We start from the raw sequence: 17,685 nt of genomic DNA on the forward strand, positions 1-17,685 counted from the left end.
CAGGAATCCCACTTCCTTTTGGGGTCTTAAACTGCCGAACATTTCGTACTGCACTAATCTAGGTGTCCTTTCTTCCTCAACCCCCATAGTGCTTTTCACTGCTCCCAGACGTTCTTCTATGTCTTTTGCTGAAAAGAAGTACTTCTTATTTTCCAGCCCTGTATCTGAGGCGGATATAAAGTTGTCTTCATCTTTCATTTCATCAGGCATTGAAGATGGACCCTCCAAAGAGTCAAACTCTTTTTTGGAATTAAACTTCCTTTTTTTTGGTGTTGGGATTACTGAGGAGAGAGACTGGGAGAGGGATGCAATAGAAGACTGTACTTCCTGACGCACAAAATTTTTAATTTGCTCAATGAGGGAAGACAGTTCTTCTCTAACTACATGATCAGTGCAGGGTTGGCATAATTTATTATGGGAGGATGGGAGCTTCTTGGCGCACATGGCACATTTGTGGCTTGAAGTTTTCTCCTTTTTGGGTGCAGGATTCTTGTCTCCTTAAAAGGGGGAGAGAAGAGTATGCAAGAACCTGCCCCAAACGGATTGAAGAACTCCTACATATGTAAGAGTCTACACACAATGCATATATACATGCGACCCGACCCCCAAAGTTACAGTATACTCACTGAACCGGGGACAGCACTGGGCTCCACAGATGCAGAGCGAGCAGAACGATCACCCTACATTGCAGTCCTACCTGAGTGTGTCTTCAGGCTGGGGGTTCCTATGTATAAGTTCTGGTCATCAGCTCCAATTCGACCACGTGGATGACTCCTCCTACTGATGGTCAGGAGTGTAGGCCTCGGGATGAGGTGTACACATGGAAATGCTGCGACCCTGGAACAGCACGTGCGTTCCACTGTGGAACACATACTGCTACAAGTGACGTCAGGTAAGCGCCGCACGCCGGTGACGTCACTTCCTATGCGCCCACACGGCCGCCGCACGTGGAAGAGGAGGAGGTGCCGGAGAGCTCAGGGAGGCCTCCAGCGAGTCAGCCTGCTCTGCTTTACCTCAGCGAGGAGCAGGAAAAACAGGAAGGTCCCGAATGCCAGGAGATGGAAGCAGCGTTGGAGGAGGAAGCGGGTGAACTCTCTTTGGCAGCAGCGTTCCGGTCACTGGCCACAGAAGCACTGCAGGTAACCTCTTCATGCCCCAAAGGGACAGGAAACAACACTGGAGATGGGAGAGGTTATTTAACCTCTTTGTGTCTCCTGTTCCTATTAGGGCAGAGAGTTAACCTCCTGTGGTGCTGTCTTGGAGGGTGACTAGAGAAATTATGTATGTTTGCCAAATGTCAAAATTATGAGAGAGAATGTTTTAAGGCATTTTTTTACTTTCTGCAAAGTCAAAAAAGTTTACATACACAAAAAGTACTATGCTTTTAAACAATGTGGGACAGCCCATATGATGATATCATGCCTTTGGAAGCGTCTGATAGATTTATAGGCAACATCTTTGTTAGAGACACACCTGTGGATATATTTTAATGCACACATGAAACACTACTTTTTTTGTGTATCATCATGGGAAACTCGAAATAAATCAGCCAAAATCTCAGGAAGAGAATTGTGGACTTGCACAAGTCTGGTTCATCTTTGCGTGCAAGTTCCAGATACCTGAAGGTAGATAACAGAAAGAGGTAGAAACCGGGTTCTTCAAAGCCGCGCCAATGATCACCAGCCAAAGGATCAGATCAATGAAGCTTTATTGTTGCATCGGTCTACGCGTTTCAGGAGCCCTGCTCCCTTCCTCAGGACCATCAGATACAAGCATACATCAAATCTACCAAAGACCCTATTGCGCTTTATTTTTCCACAGCTTCTTCTAGATACCTGAAGGTACAAACAAGATGCGAATGTCCAGTCAGCATACTGCTTAAGAAGAAGATGGGTTCTGTGTATCGGAGATGAAGGTGCTTTTTTCAGACATGTGCATATCAACCCAAAAACAAAAGCCAAAGACCTTTGGAACATGCTGGCGGAAGCCGGTAAGATTGTGTCCTTATCCACAGTGAAATGACTACTGTATCAACATGGGCTGAAAGGCCAATCTGCCAGGAAGACGTCATTACTCCAAAAGAAACATAAAAATGCCCAAATGCACACAGGAACAAAGACCTTAATTTTTGGAGACATGTCCTATGGTCTGACGAAACTAAAATTTAACCGTTTGGCCATAATGACCATCATTACGTTTGGAGGAAAAAAGAGAAAAGCTTTGAAGCCTAAGAACACCATCCCAACTATGATACATGGGGTGGGGGGGGGGGGGTGGCAGCATTATGTTGTGGGGTTGTTTTTCTCCAGGAGGGACTGTTGCACTTCACAAAATTAATGGCATCATGAGGAAAGAACATTATGTGACAATACTGAAGCAACATCTCAAGACATCAGCCAGGAACTTAAAGCTTGGGCGGAAATTGGTCTTCCAAATGGACAATGGCCCGAAGCATACCGCCAAACTGGTTAGAAAGTGGCTTAATGATAACAAAGTCAATGTTTGGAGTGGCCATCACAAAACACTGATCTCAATCCTATTGAAAATTTATGAGCAAAAAGTTGAAAAGACCGGAGCGAGCAAGGCGACCTACATACATGGTTCAGTTCTGTCAGAAGGAATGGGCCCAAATTCCTACCAACTATTGTGAGAAGCTTGTGGAAGGATATCCAAAACATTTCACCCTAGTCATACAGTTTAAGGGCAATGGTACCAAATACTAATGAAATGTATGTAAACTTTTGACTTTGCAGAAAGTAATAAAAACGCCTTATAACATTCTCCCTCGCTCTCATTATTCTGGCATTTGGCAAATATAAATAATTTTGATAATCCTAATTAACCTAAAACAGGAAAGGTTTATTCTGATTTCATGTCAGATAGTGAGAAAAACATGCAGATGTGTCTTTTTAGATAGTGTATGTAAACATCTGGTTTCAAATGTATAATACATATATGGCATTAATCCACTAGAGAGGGAACCACTTCCATACAGAAGTGTCCTGGTTGTGTTTTTTTCTTCAGCAGGGTAATTGCAATCAGGTTTAAAATTCACTGAGAAGGACAACAAATCCACATACCATCACTGAAAAAGGCATTAAAAGGTGTTTTTCACTACTTTTTTACCTACTTGCATATATCATAGCAATACCTTTTGTAATATACTTGGATGAATATCTTCTATGAATGCATCTTAGCAGGGATCACATATTGCTAGATTGTTATGCAAATTATTCTTCCTTCTCCGATGCTTCATTTTCCAGTACAAAAATCAGACCATATGAAAGGAAGCTGTCACTGGGCTCCTGATGGTGGGTGTAGATGTTTTAGAATGAATCATAAATTAGTCTGCATCACAAAAGCTAAGCTGACAGTTTCATTTAGCAGTAACAGCAAAGGCCTTTGCGTTTGAAATGCAGATTGTAGCACTTCACTAGGAAAGGGTTTAAGTAATCTAATCACAGACATGGACAGCTGAAAAATCGCCAAAATTTGCATAACACACACAGTGACAGGATTTTATTGGTCATCACGCAATTTCCAGATGGGCTGGTACCTACCTTGGGCTGCTCTGATGACACTTGGTATCTCCCAATATATTCAGCAGCAGAGTGAAGAAGGGAGGGGGAGTGCGAAGTGCTGGATCACAGGCTACTACAGTGCATTATAGAAATTATAGTAATAGAGAACAGTTAGCCTTGGAAGAGGAAGGGATCAGAGCTGCTACTGTCAGACACCAAGTGATGCAATCTGCATGATAAAATAAGAGTATGGATCTATTTGGCACATACTAGTATGATTCATGACTAAAAAAAATAAATTAATTATGGTAGTGGTTAACTTCTTTAATTCTCAAAATAGTTAAATACATTTTTTTCACAGTGATGTGTTTTAGATTTGATGTCTTTTTCAGTGAATTGCTCGTAATTACAGTGTAAGGACTGGCAATACTTTGAGTTCCTATGACGCGTGTTGTGAGCTTGCTTATTTTGGCCAAAATATATACTAACACCATCTCCTTCCAGACAAATAAGGGAAATGAGAAGAGTTAAAACCAATTTACTTTTCTATATAATCTTTTTAAATTCCTTTTGAAAAACACTGCGTTTGTTAAGGAAAGCCCTATATTTTAACCTATACTCACAGGAGAAATCAGAAGTCAGATACAAAATTGCTTTCTTAAGGCCTTTATTCCATATAACGTGGTAAAAATGTATTGATAAGAAAGCATTTAAGCGCTAAACATTCATATTAAAAAAGAAACAAACCAGAAAAACTCGAGTTCTGTCTAAACGGTTATACTTCATTAGCTCTTAGGTAAACACTCCCACGAAAATTATTGACTAAACCCGTCTAAATGTATTCATAGTGTAGTGGCAGTGCGGTACTACAACCACTGATCGTCGATTTTCCTGCTCCGATCTTCTTCTGGGTCATGTGACTTCTATTCTGACTCGCCTGATCACACTGGGGTCTATATATGGCCTGGAAGTCACTTTTACAATGTTAGGCCCTGTGCGCATACTGCGTTTTTTGCCGCGGATTTGCTGCAGTTTTGAGTGTAGAATTGGTGCAGTTTGTGTTCATGAACTTCATGCAGTCCTTTCCCAGCAAAGTCTATGAGAAATCCAAAATGCTGTGCGCACATAGCTTATTTTTGAATTACAGGTTTTACTGCAGATTTTCTGCAGTGAAAATAAGAAGCATGTCACTTCTTTTCCGCAGGTCCCTGCGCATTTTTCCATTGTTAATGTTTAAAAAACGCAGAAACAAAAACGCAGCAAAACGTGGTAAAACCGCATGTGTTTTTTGGGTGCGTTTTTTCGCCGGAGAAACAAATTTGCAGTGTGCGCACAAAGCCTAACACTTTGTCAGCAGATTTCTGCAATGTAATCTGATGACAGCATGCTGCAAAGGTTAGAACAGAGAACTTATCCCTGCATCTGTTATGTTAAGCTGGGTTCACACATAGCGACAGCGACAACGACGTCGCTGTTACGTCACCATTTTCTGTGACGCAACAGCGACCTTGTATGTCGCCGTTATGATCGCTGCTTAGCTGTCAAACACAGCGACGCAGCAGCGATCATAACGTCGCTATATGTGCAGGGAGCCGCGCACACTGCTTAGCGCTGGCTCCCTGCACTCCTAGCTACAGTACACATTGAGTTAATTAACCCGATGTGTACTGCAGCTAAATGTGCAGAGAGCAGGGAGCCGGCACTGGCAGCGTGAGAGCTGCAGAGGCTGGTAACGAAGGTAAATATCGGGTAACCACCTTGGTTACCCGATGTTTACCCTGGTTACAGCTTACCGCAGCTGCCAGATGCCGGCTCCTGCTCTCTGCTCGCTTCATTTCGTCGCTCTTTCGCTGTCACATACAGCGATCTGTGCGTCACAGCGGGAGAGCAACAATAAAAAAACGAACCAGGGCTGTGTGTAACGAGCAGCGATCTCACAGCAGGGGCCAGATCGCTAATGAGGTCACTGCTTCGTCACAAAAACCGTGACTCAGCAGCGATCTCAGCAGCGATCTCGCTGTGTGTGAAGCACCCCTTAGTCTTTTTTTGTTTCCCTGCAATGTTAGCTTAAGCCTCTTATCTTTATCAATAGTGGGTCTAAGCGGTGCTTGAGTTGTAGTCCGACTCAGTCTCCTTCTGTGATCAGCAGCTTCTGTCTATGGAAATGTCTGTGTGGGCGGGGAGAGCTCTCAGCGCTCTACTACATGCAAAATCTCAAATCAGACACTGTCAGAACGGCTGCATACACATTGAACTCAGGATCTCTTTGCCTACATCATGCTCTCTCAGATGAGGTAACAAAAACCTGCTGACATATTCCCTTTAATATATATTTAGACAGATTAAGGCAGTCAATGGTTTTGAGAGAGTGGTGCGTTAAATAAAAAATTAATAAGTTAAGTATTTATATATATATAAAAAAAGATAATGCATGGTGTCTAAAATCATAAAAGCATCTTTCAGTTCATTTTGCCTCATTTTCTATCCAGTGCAATTACCAATTACTGTAATTGGTATGACAGTGGCGAAATCATTGATTTGGATATCAGACAGTAACATGAGGCAGCAGTGCTTGCGAGTATATAGGTAAGGCTGAGTCTTCAGAGTTTGATGAAGGCATTATCCTGGGTCTGCTGCACAGTGTCACTGAGAGGAAAGACCATAGAGATGGCCAGATCCACAATGCCTTGGCAAAGTTCTGCATAAAGCTTCCTGGAAATCAGGAAAAATACAAATATTAGAAATACTTGTGCTCGCCACTACATTTCCAAAAGTTAGAGCTTGGTTACACCACCACATAAGTCAGACAAGTTATACATATAAAAAAAAAAAGAAAAGAAAACAAACAAGGGATTAAACTCAGATCAAATGATATTCAATGAAGCGGTACTGAATGCAATATTTCTCACATTTAATCTGTGTCTGAGAAAACAAAAAAAAACTGCAGGCTGCGATTTGACTTTGAAAACAGACAAGACTCACCTATTCAAATGCAATAAAAAAATAAAAATTGGATGCCATCTGATTTATATGGTAACAGCAATTCTGTAGCATAGTTAACTATTAATCGTGCTGTAAATGATGAGCCCCTTCATAACTTTTGACATATATGTACGTCAAAAGTCATGATTCTGCCTTTGATGCAGGCTCACACGCAGAACCTGCATCATTCCCTGCACATGATGGCGGATTTAATCTGCTGTCATATGCCTCTGACAGCAGTGCGTGGATTGGAGCTCCAGTTAAATCCCACTGTTAATCTTGGGCAACAGGATTTAACATGTGTCGGCAGGGGGGGGGGCGCATCATTCCTTACTCCCATCAATGTGCACGTGACGTGATCTTGGAGCACCAGATGATGAGACCTGTCTCCATCATTACGATCCTCCTGTGAAAGCTGGCTACGAGCTGACATTCATAGGAGATCATGAGGCTGAAGTATATCACTCCTATCAATCCCCAAACAGGATTTGAAAATGTCATTCCATGCACAGGACCTCTGTTTGATGATATACTTACTGTGCACAGGCAGGGGCACCATTGACTTCAAGTAACCAGACATTCAACTCTTCATCCACCATGAAGTCAAAGCCAAAGAGCTGAAAACTCTGGTAGGGTAAATGCTTTGTACTGATTGCAGGTTCTATACAAGTCAGACAGATCCTAAATGGAGAAAGAATTATACAAAAGTTACAGCAATATCCACAGGTTAGCCGGCATATTATGAAGATTGAAACATATTCATTAAGGCAGACATGACACTTTTTCCCATTTGTACTGTGTTTAGCACATTCCTACTCACTAAGGCAATGTCCACATAATGCGTTTATATATAATTGCCATTTTTGGTGAATAAAACTAACTTTATTAAACATGTATCGTAGACAAATTCCTAATCTGCATGTGAAGATGAGGTTGTGGGTTGTATTAAGGCCCGTTTCACACACTCGGCATTTCGTCGGATGCCGGATCTGGAACGCATGCAGTACAGTAGATTAATTTACAGTGGAAGCGCGACACCATGCGGTTGTATGCTTCATGCACAACCCCATTTGTCCGCATGGTGTCGCGCTTCCCATGTAAATTAATCTACTGTACTGCGTGCGTGCCGGATCAGACATCCGGCAAAATGCCGGATGTGTGAAACGGGCCTAATCATCTAGGCAGATTAAAAATAATTGCATAATTATTCTTCCATCCATGGTCTTAGGTGTCAGCTCCATTGGCGTTTTACTATGGCCAGTGTAATTTGATAAAACATCTCGCACCAGTGTTAAACAAGGAGGCCGTTTACATCTGCTATTTTTGTTCTTATGCCATATTGGCATAAGAAAATAATCACTGCATGCTGCGTTTGGCCGCGAGTCTCAGCTCACACGCACCCATACAAGTCTATGGGAACGTGTGAAAAATCGCACTGCACTCTCATGTCATCCAAGTGTAAGGCGATGGATGCCGAGACAGGCAGTGGAGAAGAGGGACAAAGTACTGTCTCCCTCTTCTCCGCAGCTGTGATCTGACCACAAGTTCGAATCTCAGTAACATGACTCGCATCAGAGCCTGAGTTGAGGGTCAATAGCATATCACATCTGATGCTCTCACATTGGAAGCAATACACAAGTGGAGCTGAGGACTTACAGCAACTCCGGGTAGATGGTCAAAACGAGATCCCAAACTGGGACCAGTACTTCTACTGCCCCCGTACGAGGCGGTAGCTGCTTGTCTCCCAACATTTGGGAGGCCCACAGTTTTTCTATTTCCAGTATGGTCTTAGTCATAGCCTATACTCATCTAGACGATGAATACCACAACCGTAGCACATGTATCCAGCTCCAGCCAGCAACATCTCCCATCCAGTCATCAGTCCAAGCCGCCCCCTGGGATCGAGTCAGGCCCCCAGGAAACACCCACCCCCGCCAACGCAAACTGTGCATTGGTGGAGGTGTTTTCTTCAAGCAGAGCCCCTCACCTGGGACTGCATATGAGCCCCTGCAGTGATGGCTCCACTGGGTCTACTATCACCATCCACATAATGGGTGAACAATGGCTTCATTGAGGCGCCTGTGACACTAACGTGAGTAAAGGAATGATTGTGTGTCTAATTACCAGTCTTGTGCCTGGCCTTCTGTGTACATAAAATCCAGCCAGCACATTTCTGCCTCATTACTCCAGGGGTTTGGATGAGCACGATATGCGTACATGTGAACTGTGTCTCCCACGGTGCTCCTTTCAATCCATTACCATTTTATTGTGAACCTTAAACTGTCGAGCAAAAAAATATCTAATAAAAAGGTAGCAATGAGAGTGACAGAACCAGTGCTCCATGCTTGAAAAAGTCTGCATCCCTTAAAGCCGAGGACTCTGCTCTACGTCCATTGGTCCAATAGACTTTATTCGCAGCCAGCTCCTCAAACAGCATAAAAAAAACAAGCAAAAAAACGGACCGAATTTTACTTTTTATAAGCTGCTTTTTTACTACCAAGAGAGCAGATTTTGCCTGCGGGAAAAAAAAAATCCGCTACAAAAACACAACATGTGAATATAGCCATATAGCTCACCCCTTTTAGCAGGATTTGTGTTGCCTAGGGAAGTAATACAAAAACAACCATACAAATGACAACAAAATGTGTCTTTTTTTCCCCGAAAATGCTGTTTGGGTTCACAGACAGCATTTTTGAAAAAAGTCACAGCTATGAATATACAGATCACTTAACCATATAGCATTTACATACCAGTCAGAAGATTGGATACTGTCCTTACATTCAGGAAAGGTTTTTGATAGAGGATTCCAGAGAGCAGGCCTCGTTAATATAGTTTTGTGAGGTTTTTTTTTTTTTTTTTTTTTATGCGATTAATGTTATTTTCTCTCAACTAAATTCTAGAGCATAATATCAATGGCTTTCAGTCCAAGTCTTAAGAGTATGTCCCCTTTCAGACAATATGTTGCCCCGGTGAATAAAATTACAAACCATAATGTACTCCGCTTCCCTGGATCTACAGGTGAGTCTCTGCTGCTCCTGATTTTTGACAATGGCTGAGGGCTTAAATCACGCCGATAGCCAATCAGTGAGCTTTGCCTGAGTAGTGCCACTTAGTTCACTGATCGCCTGCCATGCTATCGATGATAACGTCATAGCAAATTCAAGATACTGGGAGCAGGGGCAGAGACTCACCAGTGCTAACGAGGAAGGAGAGTACAGCCCTTTGTCATTTTGTATCTCAAGCTAGGGCAGAACACTGTCTGAAAAGGGATGACACAAGCAAAAGACACAGGGTTCATCATGGAGGAGCGGTGCTGATCAGAAGGTAAGTATACATTTTATTTTTTTTTTATGAGAACAGACCTGTCTGATTGCCATGATGTAAAATGTAGTTCTGTGCAGTCGCCAAACAAGACTGTACTAACAAGTGAGCAGCACGTCACAGACCAGTAGCCAGAAGGCAGTGAAACTGAAACGTACGTCGGGGCCTGGCACCATACTGTGCGGGAGATCATGTTGTTATATACACTTTTTCTCTTCCACCCTTTCCTTTTATTTATATATCTCAAACAGCTGTTTAATGGTTCTTATTAACGTCATAATCATTTGTATACTACTTTACATTATCTGGCTGTGTTTTGGTCTATTCTGCTATACATGTATCTACAGTGGATCCAATAAATACTATATGGGAAATTTTATATGATTATACTGCCAAATACCCTCCTGACATTGTGTTGTGGTGCCACCTGCTGGTTTCCCCACTTTTTGACCATCAACTTCTTTTCAACATACTTTTTAATAGGCACCAGGAACCAAGCTGCAATGTGCACTAGTTGTGCAGACTACCACATATATCTATCTTTATTTTTTTTTTTATTTTAAATAGGAAAAGAAGCGTGATTCAAATTTTTATTTTATATATGTTTAGTATTTTTAACTTTTTTTTTTAAAAAAAAAAAAAACTTCTTTGCAAATGTATTGTAAAACCTAGTAAAAAAAACAGGGTCTATTATGAAAGCTAGTCACAGGCTAATAGGTTAACAGAAGCGGGCGGCGCTCCACTCGCCATTGTTAGCAGCAGATAAGGGCTGTATAACATAGCCATCATCTGCTGATAATGGTGCGGGTTCATCACCTTACCTGCACTATACCCATGTCAAGCTTCGTAAATGCGTAGTGAAGTGGTTTATATATATATATATATATATATATATATATATATATATATATATATATATATATATATATATATATATATATATATATATATATATATATATATATATATATATATATATATATATATATATATATATATATATATATATATATATATAAAAATAAAGATGCATAAAAATAAAGATCTACACAATTTGACATAGAAATGGTCGGTACTCTAAATACAATGCTAACTATGTGAACACGTATAGATACAGATATACCGCCATCAGAACTTCTAACTTAGGTCAGATACCTTATTATTTGCTTTATCTGATAAAGGATGCTGTTCTCTAGATTGATATTTAAGGATGTTAGAAGGTATTGACTGAACTCTTCAAAAAACATCTCATTTCCTTCTTCGTATCGCCCATAGTTTTTAGAATGTTCTTTCTGGATGCAGTGATTAGTTAAGTGGCTTGTCATGTCTTCAAAGTCAGAGTCATTGTATGGTTCAGACGATGTTCTTAAGACTCCCTCACGATACAGGAAAATGTTGTACTGATTGTCCACGAGGACCCAGCTCCTGCAAGACATCAATATTGAAACAATACAGATTATTTTTTTGTCTATTCGGTACCATATTTCCACAACTGACTTATCCCTATTCTTATCTTAACATTACAACGTTACGTTTACTAAAAAAATGTTCAGGATTTTTGTTAGTGACCACCAGGGCTGTGGACTCGGTAAGCCAAACCACCTTTTCCATATGTCTCCAAGATGGAATCAATTTTAGGGGTTCTGGCAGAAATAACTAATTTTCTCACTTTGCCAATCAATCAATGTTCCAGCATGTCCCTCTTGCATGTCTTATTGCCGGCTGCAGCGTGTGCAGCACACAGAGCATGGGACGAAGAGGACAGCGATGTGAAGCAGCTTCAACAAGATCATCTAATTCTAAAAAGATGATTTTATTTGCTGTTCTTCTGTAATAATATATATTTGTTCCTCCTCAATTACAGGAATAGGACTGTGGCTCCATCTCAATCACACTGAATCTGACGTTTTCTTCCATCTGCCGTTCCCCTTCATTATTCTCATTCATCAGTTTAATTGTACTTATCATGCTTGAAGCATTTGTCAGTTGCAATAGCAAGAACCTGTTCTAGCAGTTCTGAGATGAGTGCAGACATTCCTTCCTTCCCAGTGTGATTTTTACTCTTATCTTATGTACATAAATTGCAGCACAGATTCATCTCAACTAAAAGCCTAGATCCTTTGATCAGGAATAGAACAGTCATTTATAGGACATTTCTTAACTTTCCCAAATTCTTATGAAAAACACTATTCAGCACTGAATTACTGTATCCAATTTATTATATATTTTAGGAGTCTGTCCATTTTAGACAGATTCCGACTTCACAAAAAATGGACACATACTCTGACTCTACAACCCTTGTGGCCACAAACATTACGTAAATACCTGCTGTGTTCTATAAAAGATGTTAAAGGGAAGTGGTCAATGGATACATTTAATCCGGCTCAAACCATGTATCCGAGCCTGGCTACAAGACGGCAGCCAGGTATATTTTCCTCTGAAAAGCCCTGGCATTTCAGAGATAATACACTGTACAGATTCAGCCGGGAACAATGGCGAGAGACCAGTTTAATCCGATGCCGCCACTGGTCCACTCTTCTGAGCATTGATGCAGGTGACTGACAGGTCTCACTATGTATACACAACCGAGAAACCTTTCAATTACCTGTAGTAGAGTTGGGATTTTTAAAAGCTGTCTCTGAAACGTCTCTGGAGCATTTTAGAGAAAAATATATCTTCCTGCAATTGTATAGATAGGCTGGGTTTCATGTCTGCTGTTTGAGCAGTATGTATCAAGTGGCAGGTTCCCTTTCGAGATAAAATTGAAAGGGAACCATGGGTGACTATGCCTTGTGTGTTCATAACATTCATGTTGGGTTACTTAAAAAAAAAAAAAAAAACCTTAAAAGAGGTTGTCCGCTACTTTTAACATTGATGGGCTATCCTCATCATTGTCTGATTGACTGGAGATGCTCAGTTCCAGAGCTGCCCCCTTAGTGGCTGTGGCCGGGCACTGCAGTTATCCTCCTACTGTTTTGAACTGGAGGCGGATGTACAGTACCCGGCTGCGGCCACTATCCGTTGACAGGGCAGCTCCAGATCTGAGCATTTCCAGCCTCCACCGGGGCAATGAGAACAGCTAAGGATAGGCCATCAATGTTAAAGTAGTGGACAACCTCTTTAAGTCAATTCTATGAACAATTGGGAATATTAATGTAGTACAAAATCAATATCAATAAAACAGACCAGAACAGTAAGGGGATCCTATCACCTGATATCAAATTTGCGGTGTCCTGGTTCTAGAAGCAGTGGGTTTTCTAGGTACTTCTGGATCACATGAACCTGACCTTGGTTGTCAATGAAGTCTAGGAGTTGTGTAGCATCAGAGGATATAAGGATTCCTTCTCCTGGAAAGGAAGCATAAAAAAAAATAAAAATATTAAAAAATATCGAGGTCTTACATAATATATTAATTATAATTGGAATTGCATAGCCATTCCAGAAACCTGCTGCTTGCTACGGACAAAAATTCTAGAAAACATTGCAAAGAGACTATGAAGTGCTGGTGTCCATGAGACTCTGCTGCTTCAGACTTTCCTAGTGATGTACCATAGTGGTGCTGTGAAAGTGTGACTACTAGAGATGAGCAATGTTCGAGGTTCGCCAATTTCATGTTCGAGTGATTTTGGGGGCTGTTCGACGAACTTGAGCCTTTTGCTAAAAGCTCGACAGTTAGAGTAGCGTTCGAGAACGGTTCGATCAACAAAAGCGTGGCTTTTCACAGTAAGGCTATGTGCACACGTTGCTATCTGCATGCGTCCTGCGTCCCCAGCACAATCCCGCTCTTTCCTACTCACCGACCACGGGCGGCTCGCTGAACGGCTGTCACAAATCTGCAGCGTCTTTTCCTCTTTTTAAAATGGCTGACACTTTATTATTCAGTTATTCCGTGCTTTCCCCTCCCACCGGCGCCCATGATTGATTGCAGTCAGACACGTCCCCACAATGAGTGACAGCTGTCTGACTGCAACCAATTACAGCCGCCGGCGAGCGGGTCTACATTTTGCAGTAAAATAAATAAAAAAAAAAAAAAAAAAATGCGGTTCCTCCATATTTGATACCAGCCAGGATAAAGCCGCACAGCTGGAGGCTGGTATTGTCAGGATGGAGAGCGCCACGGTATGGGGATCCCTCCAGCCCAGACCTGGGCAAGGGGCGGCCCGCGGGCCACATCCGGCCCGCCTGCTCTCTGTGACCGGCCCGCCCGTCTTCAGCCTGTGCAGTGGAGCCGGGCTGCAGCGTGCCGAGCAGGGAGAGGGAGAGAGCCTGTGCAGGTCCGCACAGTCAGTGCAGGCAGCAGAACGCAGGAGTCTTTCCTCTGTTCCCTGCCGGCACTAATTGTCAGTGACACACGCGAGCGCTCTGACGTTGTCAGTACTGCGCTGCGTGTGTCATTTCAAAAGTTCCCGCCCGCCCTGCAGGAGAAGGAGCAGCACAGCAGACGGAATAATTCATCTTGCAGGACCTGCGATGATGTCACGCCCATGTGACTGTGTGGGAGGAGACACGGGATGCCGGGCAGAAAGCAAGACATGCTGAATGCTGAAGGAGATGTGGACACATGATGACTGGTAATGAGAAAAGAGGGGACATGAGGGGGAGGAGGGCTGCAGGGTGAGTGCATATGTGGAAAGATGGAGTTGCAGGGTGAGTGCATATGAGGGCTGCAGACTGACAGAAGGATGTGAAGGGGTGCAGAGTGTTTGAGAGGGGTAAGTTGGGGTACAGGCAGGGTGAGATATGTGGGCATGGTGTGTGACATATGGGGGTGTAGTGTGTGTGATATGGGGGTGCAGGCTAGTGGGGTAGTATATGGGGGTATAGTGATGTAGTATATTACAGGTGTGCTATATGGAGGTGTAGTATATTACAGGTATGCTATATGGAGGTATAGTATATTACAGGTGTACTATATGGAGGTGTAGTATATTACAGGTATGCTATATGGAGGTGTAGTATATTACAGGTGTACTATATGGAGGTGTAGTATATTACAGGTATGCTATATGGAGGTGTAGTATATTACAGGTATGCTATATGGAGGTGTAGTATATTACAGGTGTGCTATATGGAGGTGTAGTATATTACAGGTGTACTATATGGAGGTGTAGTATATTACAGGTGTACTATATGGAGGCATAGTATATTACAGGTGTGCTACATGGAGGTGTATATTACAGGTGTGCTATATGGAGGTGTAGTATATTACAGGTGTGCTATATAGGGGTGTAGTGATGTAGTATATTACAGGTGTGCTATATGGAGGTGTAGTATATTACAGGTGTGCTATATAGTGGTGTAGTGATGTAGTATATAGGGGTGTAGTGATGTAGTATATTACAGGTGTGCTATATGGAGGTATAGTATGTTACAGGTGTAGTATATGGGGTGTAGTGATGTAGTATATTACAGGTGTACTATATGGAGGTGTAGTATATTACAGGTGTATATAGGGGTGTAGTGATGTAGTATATTACAGGTGTAGTATATGGGGTGTAGTGCTGTAGTATATTACAGGTGTACTATATGGAGGTGTAGTATATTACAGGTGTATATAGGGGTGTAGTGATGTAGTATATTACAGGTGTGTATATAGGGGTGTAGTGATGTAGTATATTACAGGTGTGCTATATGGAGGTATAGTATATTACAGGTGTAGTATATGGGGTGTAGTGATGTAGTATATTACAGGTGTACTATATGGAGGTGTAGTATATTACAGGTGTATATAGGGGTGTAGTGATGTAGTATATTACAGGTGTAGTATATGGGGTGTAGTGATGTAGTATATTACAGGTGTGTATATAGGGGTGTAGTGATGTAGTATATTACAGGTGTGCTATATGGAGGTATAGTATATTACAGGTGTAGTATATGGGGTGTAGTATATGGGGTGTAGTGATGTAGTATATTACAGGTGTATATAGGGGTGTAGTGATGTAGTATATTACAGGTGTATATAGGGGTGTAGTGATGTAGTATATTACAGGTGTGCTATATGGAGGTATAGTATATTACAGGTGTAGTATATGGGGTGTAGTGATGTAGTATATTACAGGTGTATATAGGGGTGTAGTGATGTAGTATATTACAGGTGTATATAGGGGTGTAGTGATGTAGTATATTACAGGTGTGCTATATGGAGGTGTACTATATTACAGGTGTAGTATATGGAGTGTAGTGATGTAGTATATTACAGGTGTATATAGGGGTGTAGTGATGTAGTATATTACAGGTGTATATAGGGGTGTAGTGATGTAGTATATTACAGGTGTGCTATATGGAGGTGTACTATATTACAGGTGTAGTATATGGAGTGTAGTGATGTAGTATATTACAGGTGTATATAGGGGTGTAGTGATGTAGTATATTACAGGTGTATATAGGGGTGTAGTGATGTAGTATATTACAGGTGTGCTATATGGAGGTGTACTATATTACAGGTGTAGTATATGGGGTGTAGTGATGTAGTATATTACAGGTGTATATAGGGGTGTAGTGATGTAGTATATTACAGGTGTATATAGGGGTGTAGTGATGTAGTATATTACAGGTGTGCTATATGGAGGTGTACTATATTACAGGTGTATATAGGGGTGTAGTGATGTAGTATATTACAGGTGTATATAGGGGTGTAGTGATGTAGTATATTACAGGTGTGCTATATGGAGGTGTACTATATTACAGGTGTAGTATATGGAGTGTAGTGATGTAGTATATTACAGGTGTATATAGGGGTGTAGTGATGTAGTATATTACAGGTGTATATAGGGGTGTAGTGATGTAGTATATTACAGGTGTGCTATATGGAGGTGTACTATATTACAGGTGTAGTATATAGGGGTGTAATGATGTAGTATATCGGAGGTGTATTATATAGTGGTGTAGTAGAATACAGGTGTATATGGGGGTGTAGTATATTACAGGTATATGGAGGGAGTGTAGTATAATACAGGTGTATATGGGGGTGTAGTATATTACAGGTATATGGAGGGAGTGTAGTATAATACAGGTGTAGTATATAGGGGTGTAGTGGTGTAGTTTATTACAGGTGTAGTATATGGAGGGGGTGTAGTGATGTAGTATATTGGGTAGAACTGAGGTAATTATATTAATCCGGCCCTCTAAACCAATCCCAATTTCTCATGCGGCCCCATGGGAAAATTAATTGCCCACCCCTGCTCCAGCCTAACAATATCACCCAGCAGCCGGCCCGGAATAGCCGCATCCATTAGATGCGACAGTCTTGCGACTTTACCCAGCTCATCCCGAATTGCCCTGGTGTGGTGGCAATCGGGGTAATAATGAGTTAATCATGCCAGGCGTCTCCCAGAGACACCTTCCATGATTAAACTGAAAGTAAAGAAACACACAGCGAAAAATCCTTTATTTGGAATAAAAGACAAAAAAACCCACCTCATTTACCTCTTTATTAATCCCAAAACAACAATCCAGGTCCGAAGTAATCCCCACGACACTGTCAGCTCTGCTATATGAAGATGACAGGGAGCGATCTGTGTTCTCTCCAGCAGCACCTGAAGTGAACCACGCTGTAATCTGAGACTTCAGTCTGCAATGCAGAAGTCAAGATTACCAAATCTGCCGAATGTTTTTCATTAGAGCTAGTGGCTGAATGGATAGAGATCCCGTCTAAGAAGCAGTACTTCATGAGTTCTAGCCCCGGCTGTACCGGGAAAAAAAAATTATTTTTAATTTTAAATTAGAATTATTTATTTATAAAATTCTAATTTAAATTTAATTATGCACTGGGGGGGAGGAGCCGGATATCAGCTGTGAGCCACACCTCTAAAATCGGAGCAGTTCACGGAATGAGGCTGCATTGCTCTCTTTCTCTCAGTCA

The 17,685-nt window shown here is 41.7% G+C and overlaps 1 protein-coding gene across 1 annotated transcript in view; it reads right to left on the bottom strand.

Annotated features, from left to right (window-relative positions):
- Nucleotides 1–4,171: 4,171 nt before the first annotated feature.
- The window catches only part of TTL (tubulin tyrosine ligase), a 52,393-nt gene continuing 38,879 nt past the window's right edge, over nt 4,172–17,685 (bottom strand). Inside the window, exons 4-7 of the mRNA XM_075339592.1 lie at nt 13,036–13,171; nt 10,980–11,249; nt 7,041–7,184; nt 4,172–6,233 (exon numbers count right to left, since the gene is read on the bottom strand). Of these exons, the coding sequence (XP_075195707.1) occupies nt 6,122–6,233; nt 7,041–7,184; nt 10,980–11,249; nt 13,036–13,171 (662 nt within the window). The 3' untranslated portion in view covers nt 4,172–6,121. The remainder of the gene's footprint in view (nt 6,234–7,040; nt 7,185–10,979; nt 11,250–13,035; nt 13,172–17,685) is intronic.

Source organism: Anomaloglossus baeobatrachus, chromosome 3 (genome assembly GCF_048569485.1).
Source record: "Anomaloglossus baeobatrachus isolate aAnoBae1 chromosome 3, aAnoBae1.hap1, whole genome shotgun sequence".
Lineage (NCBI taxonomy): Eukaryota > Metazoa > Chordata > Amphibia > Anura > Aromobatidae > Anomaloglossus > Anomaloglossus baeobatrachus.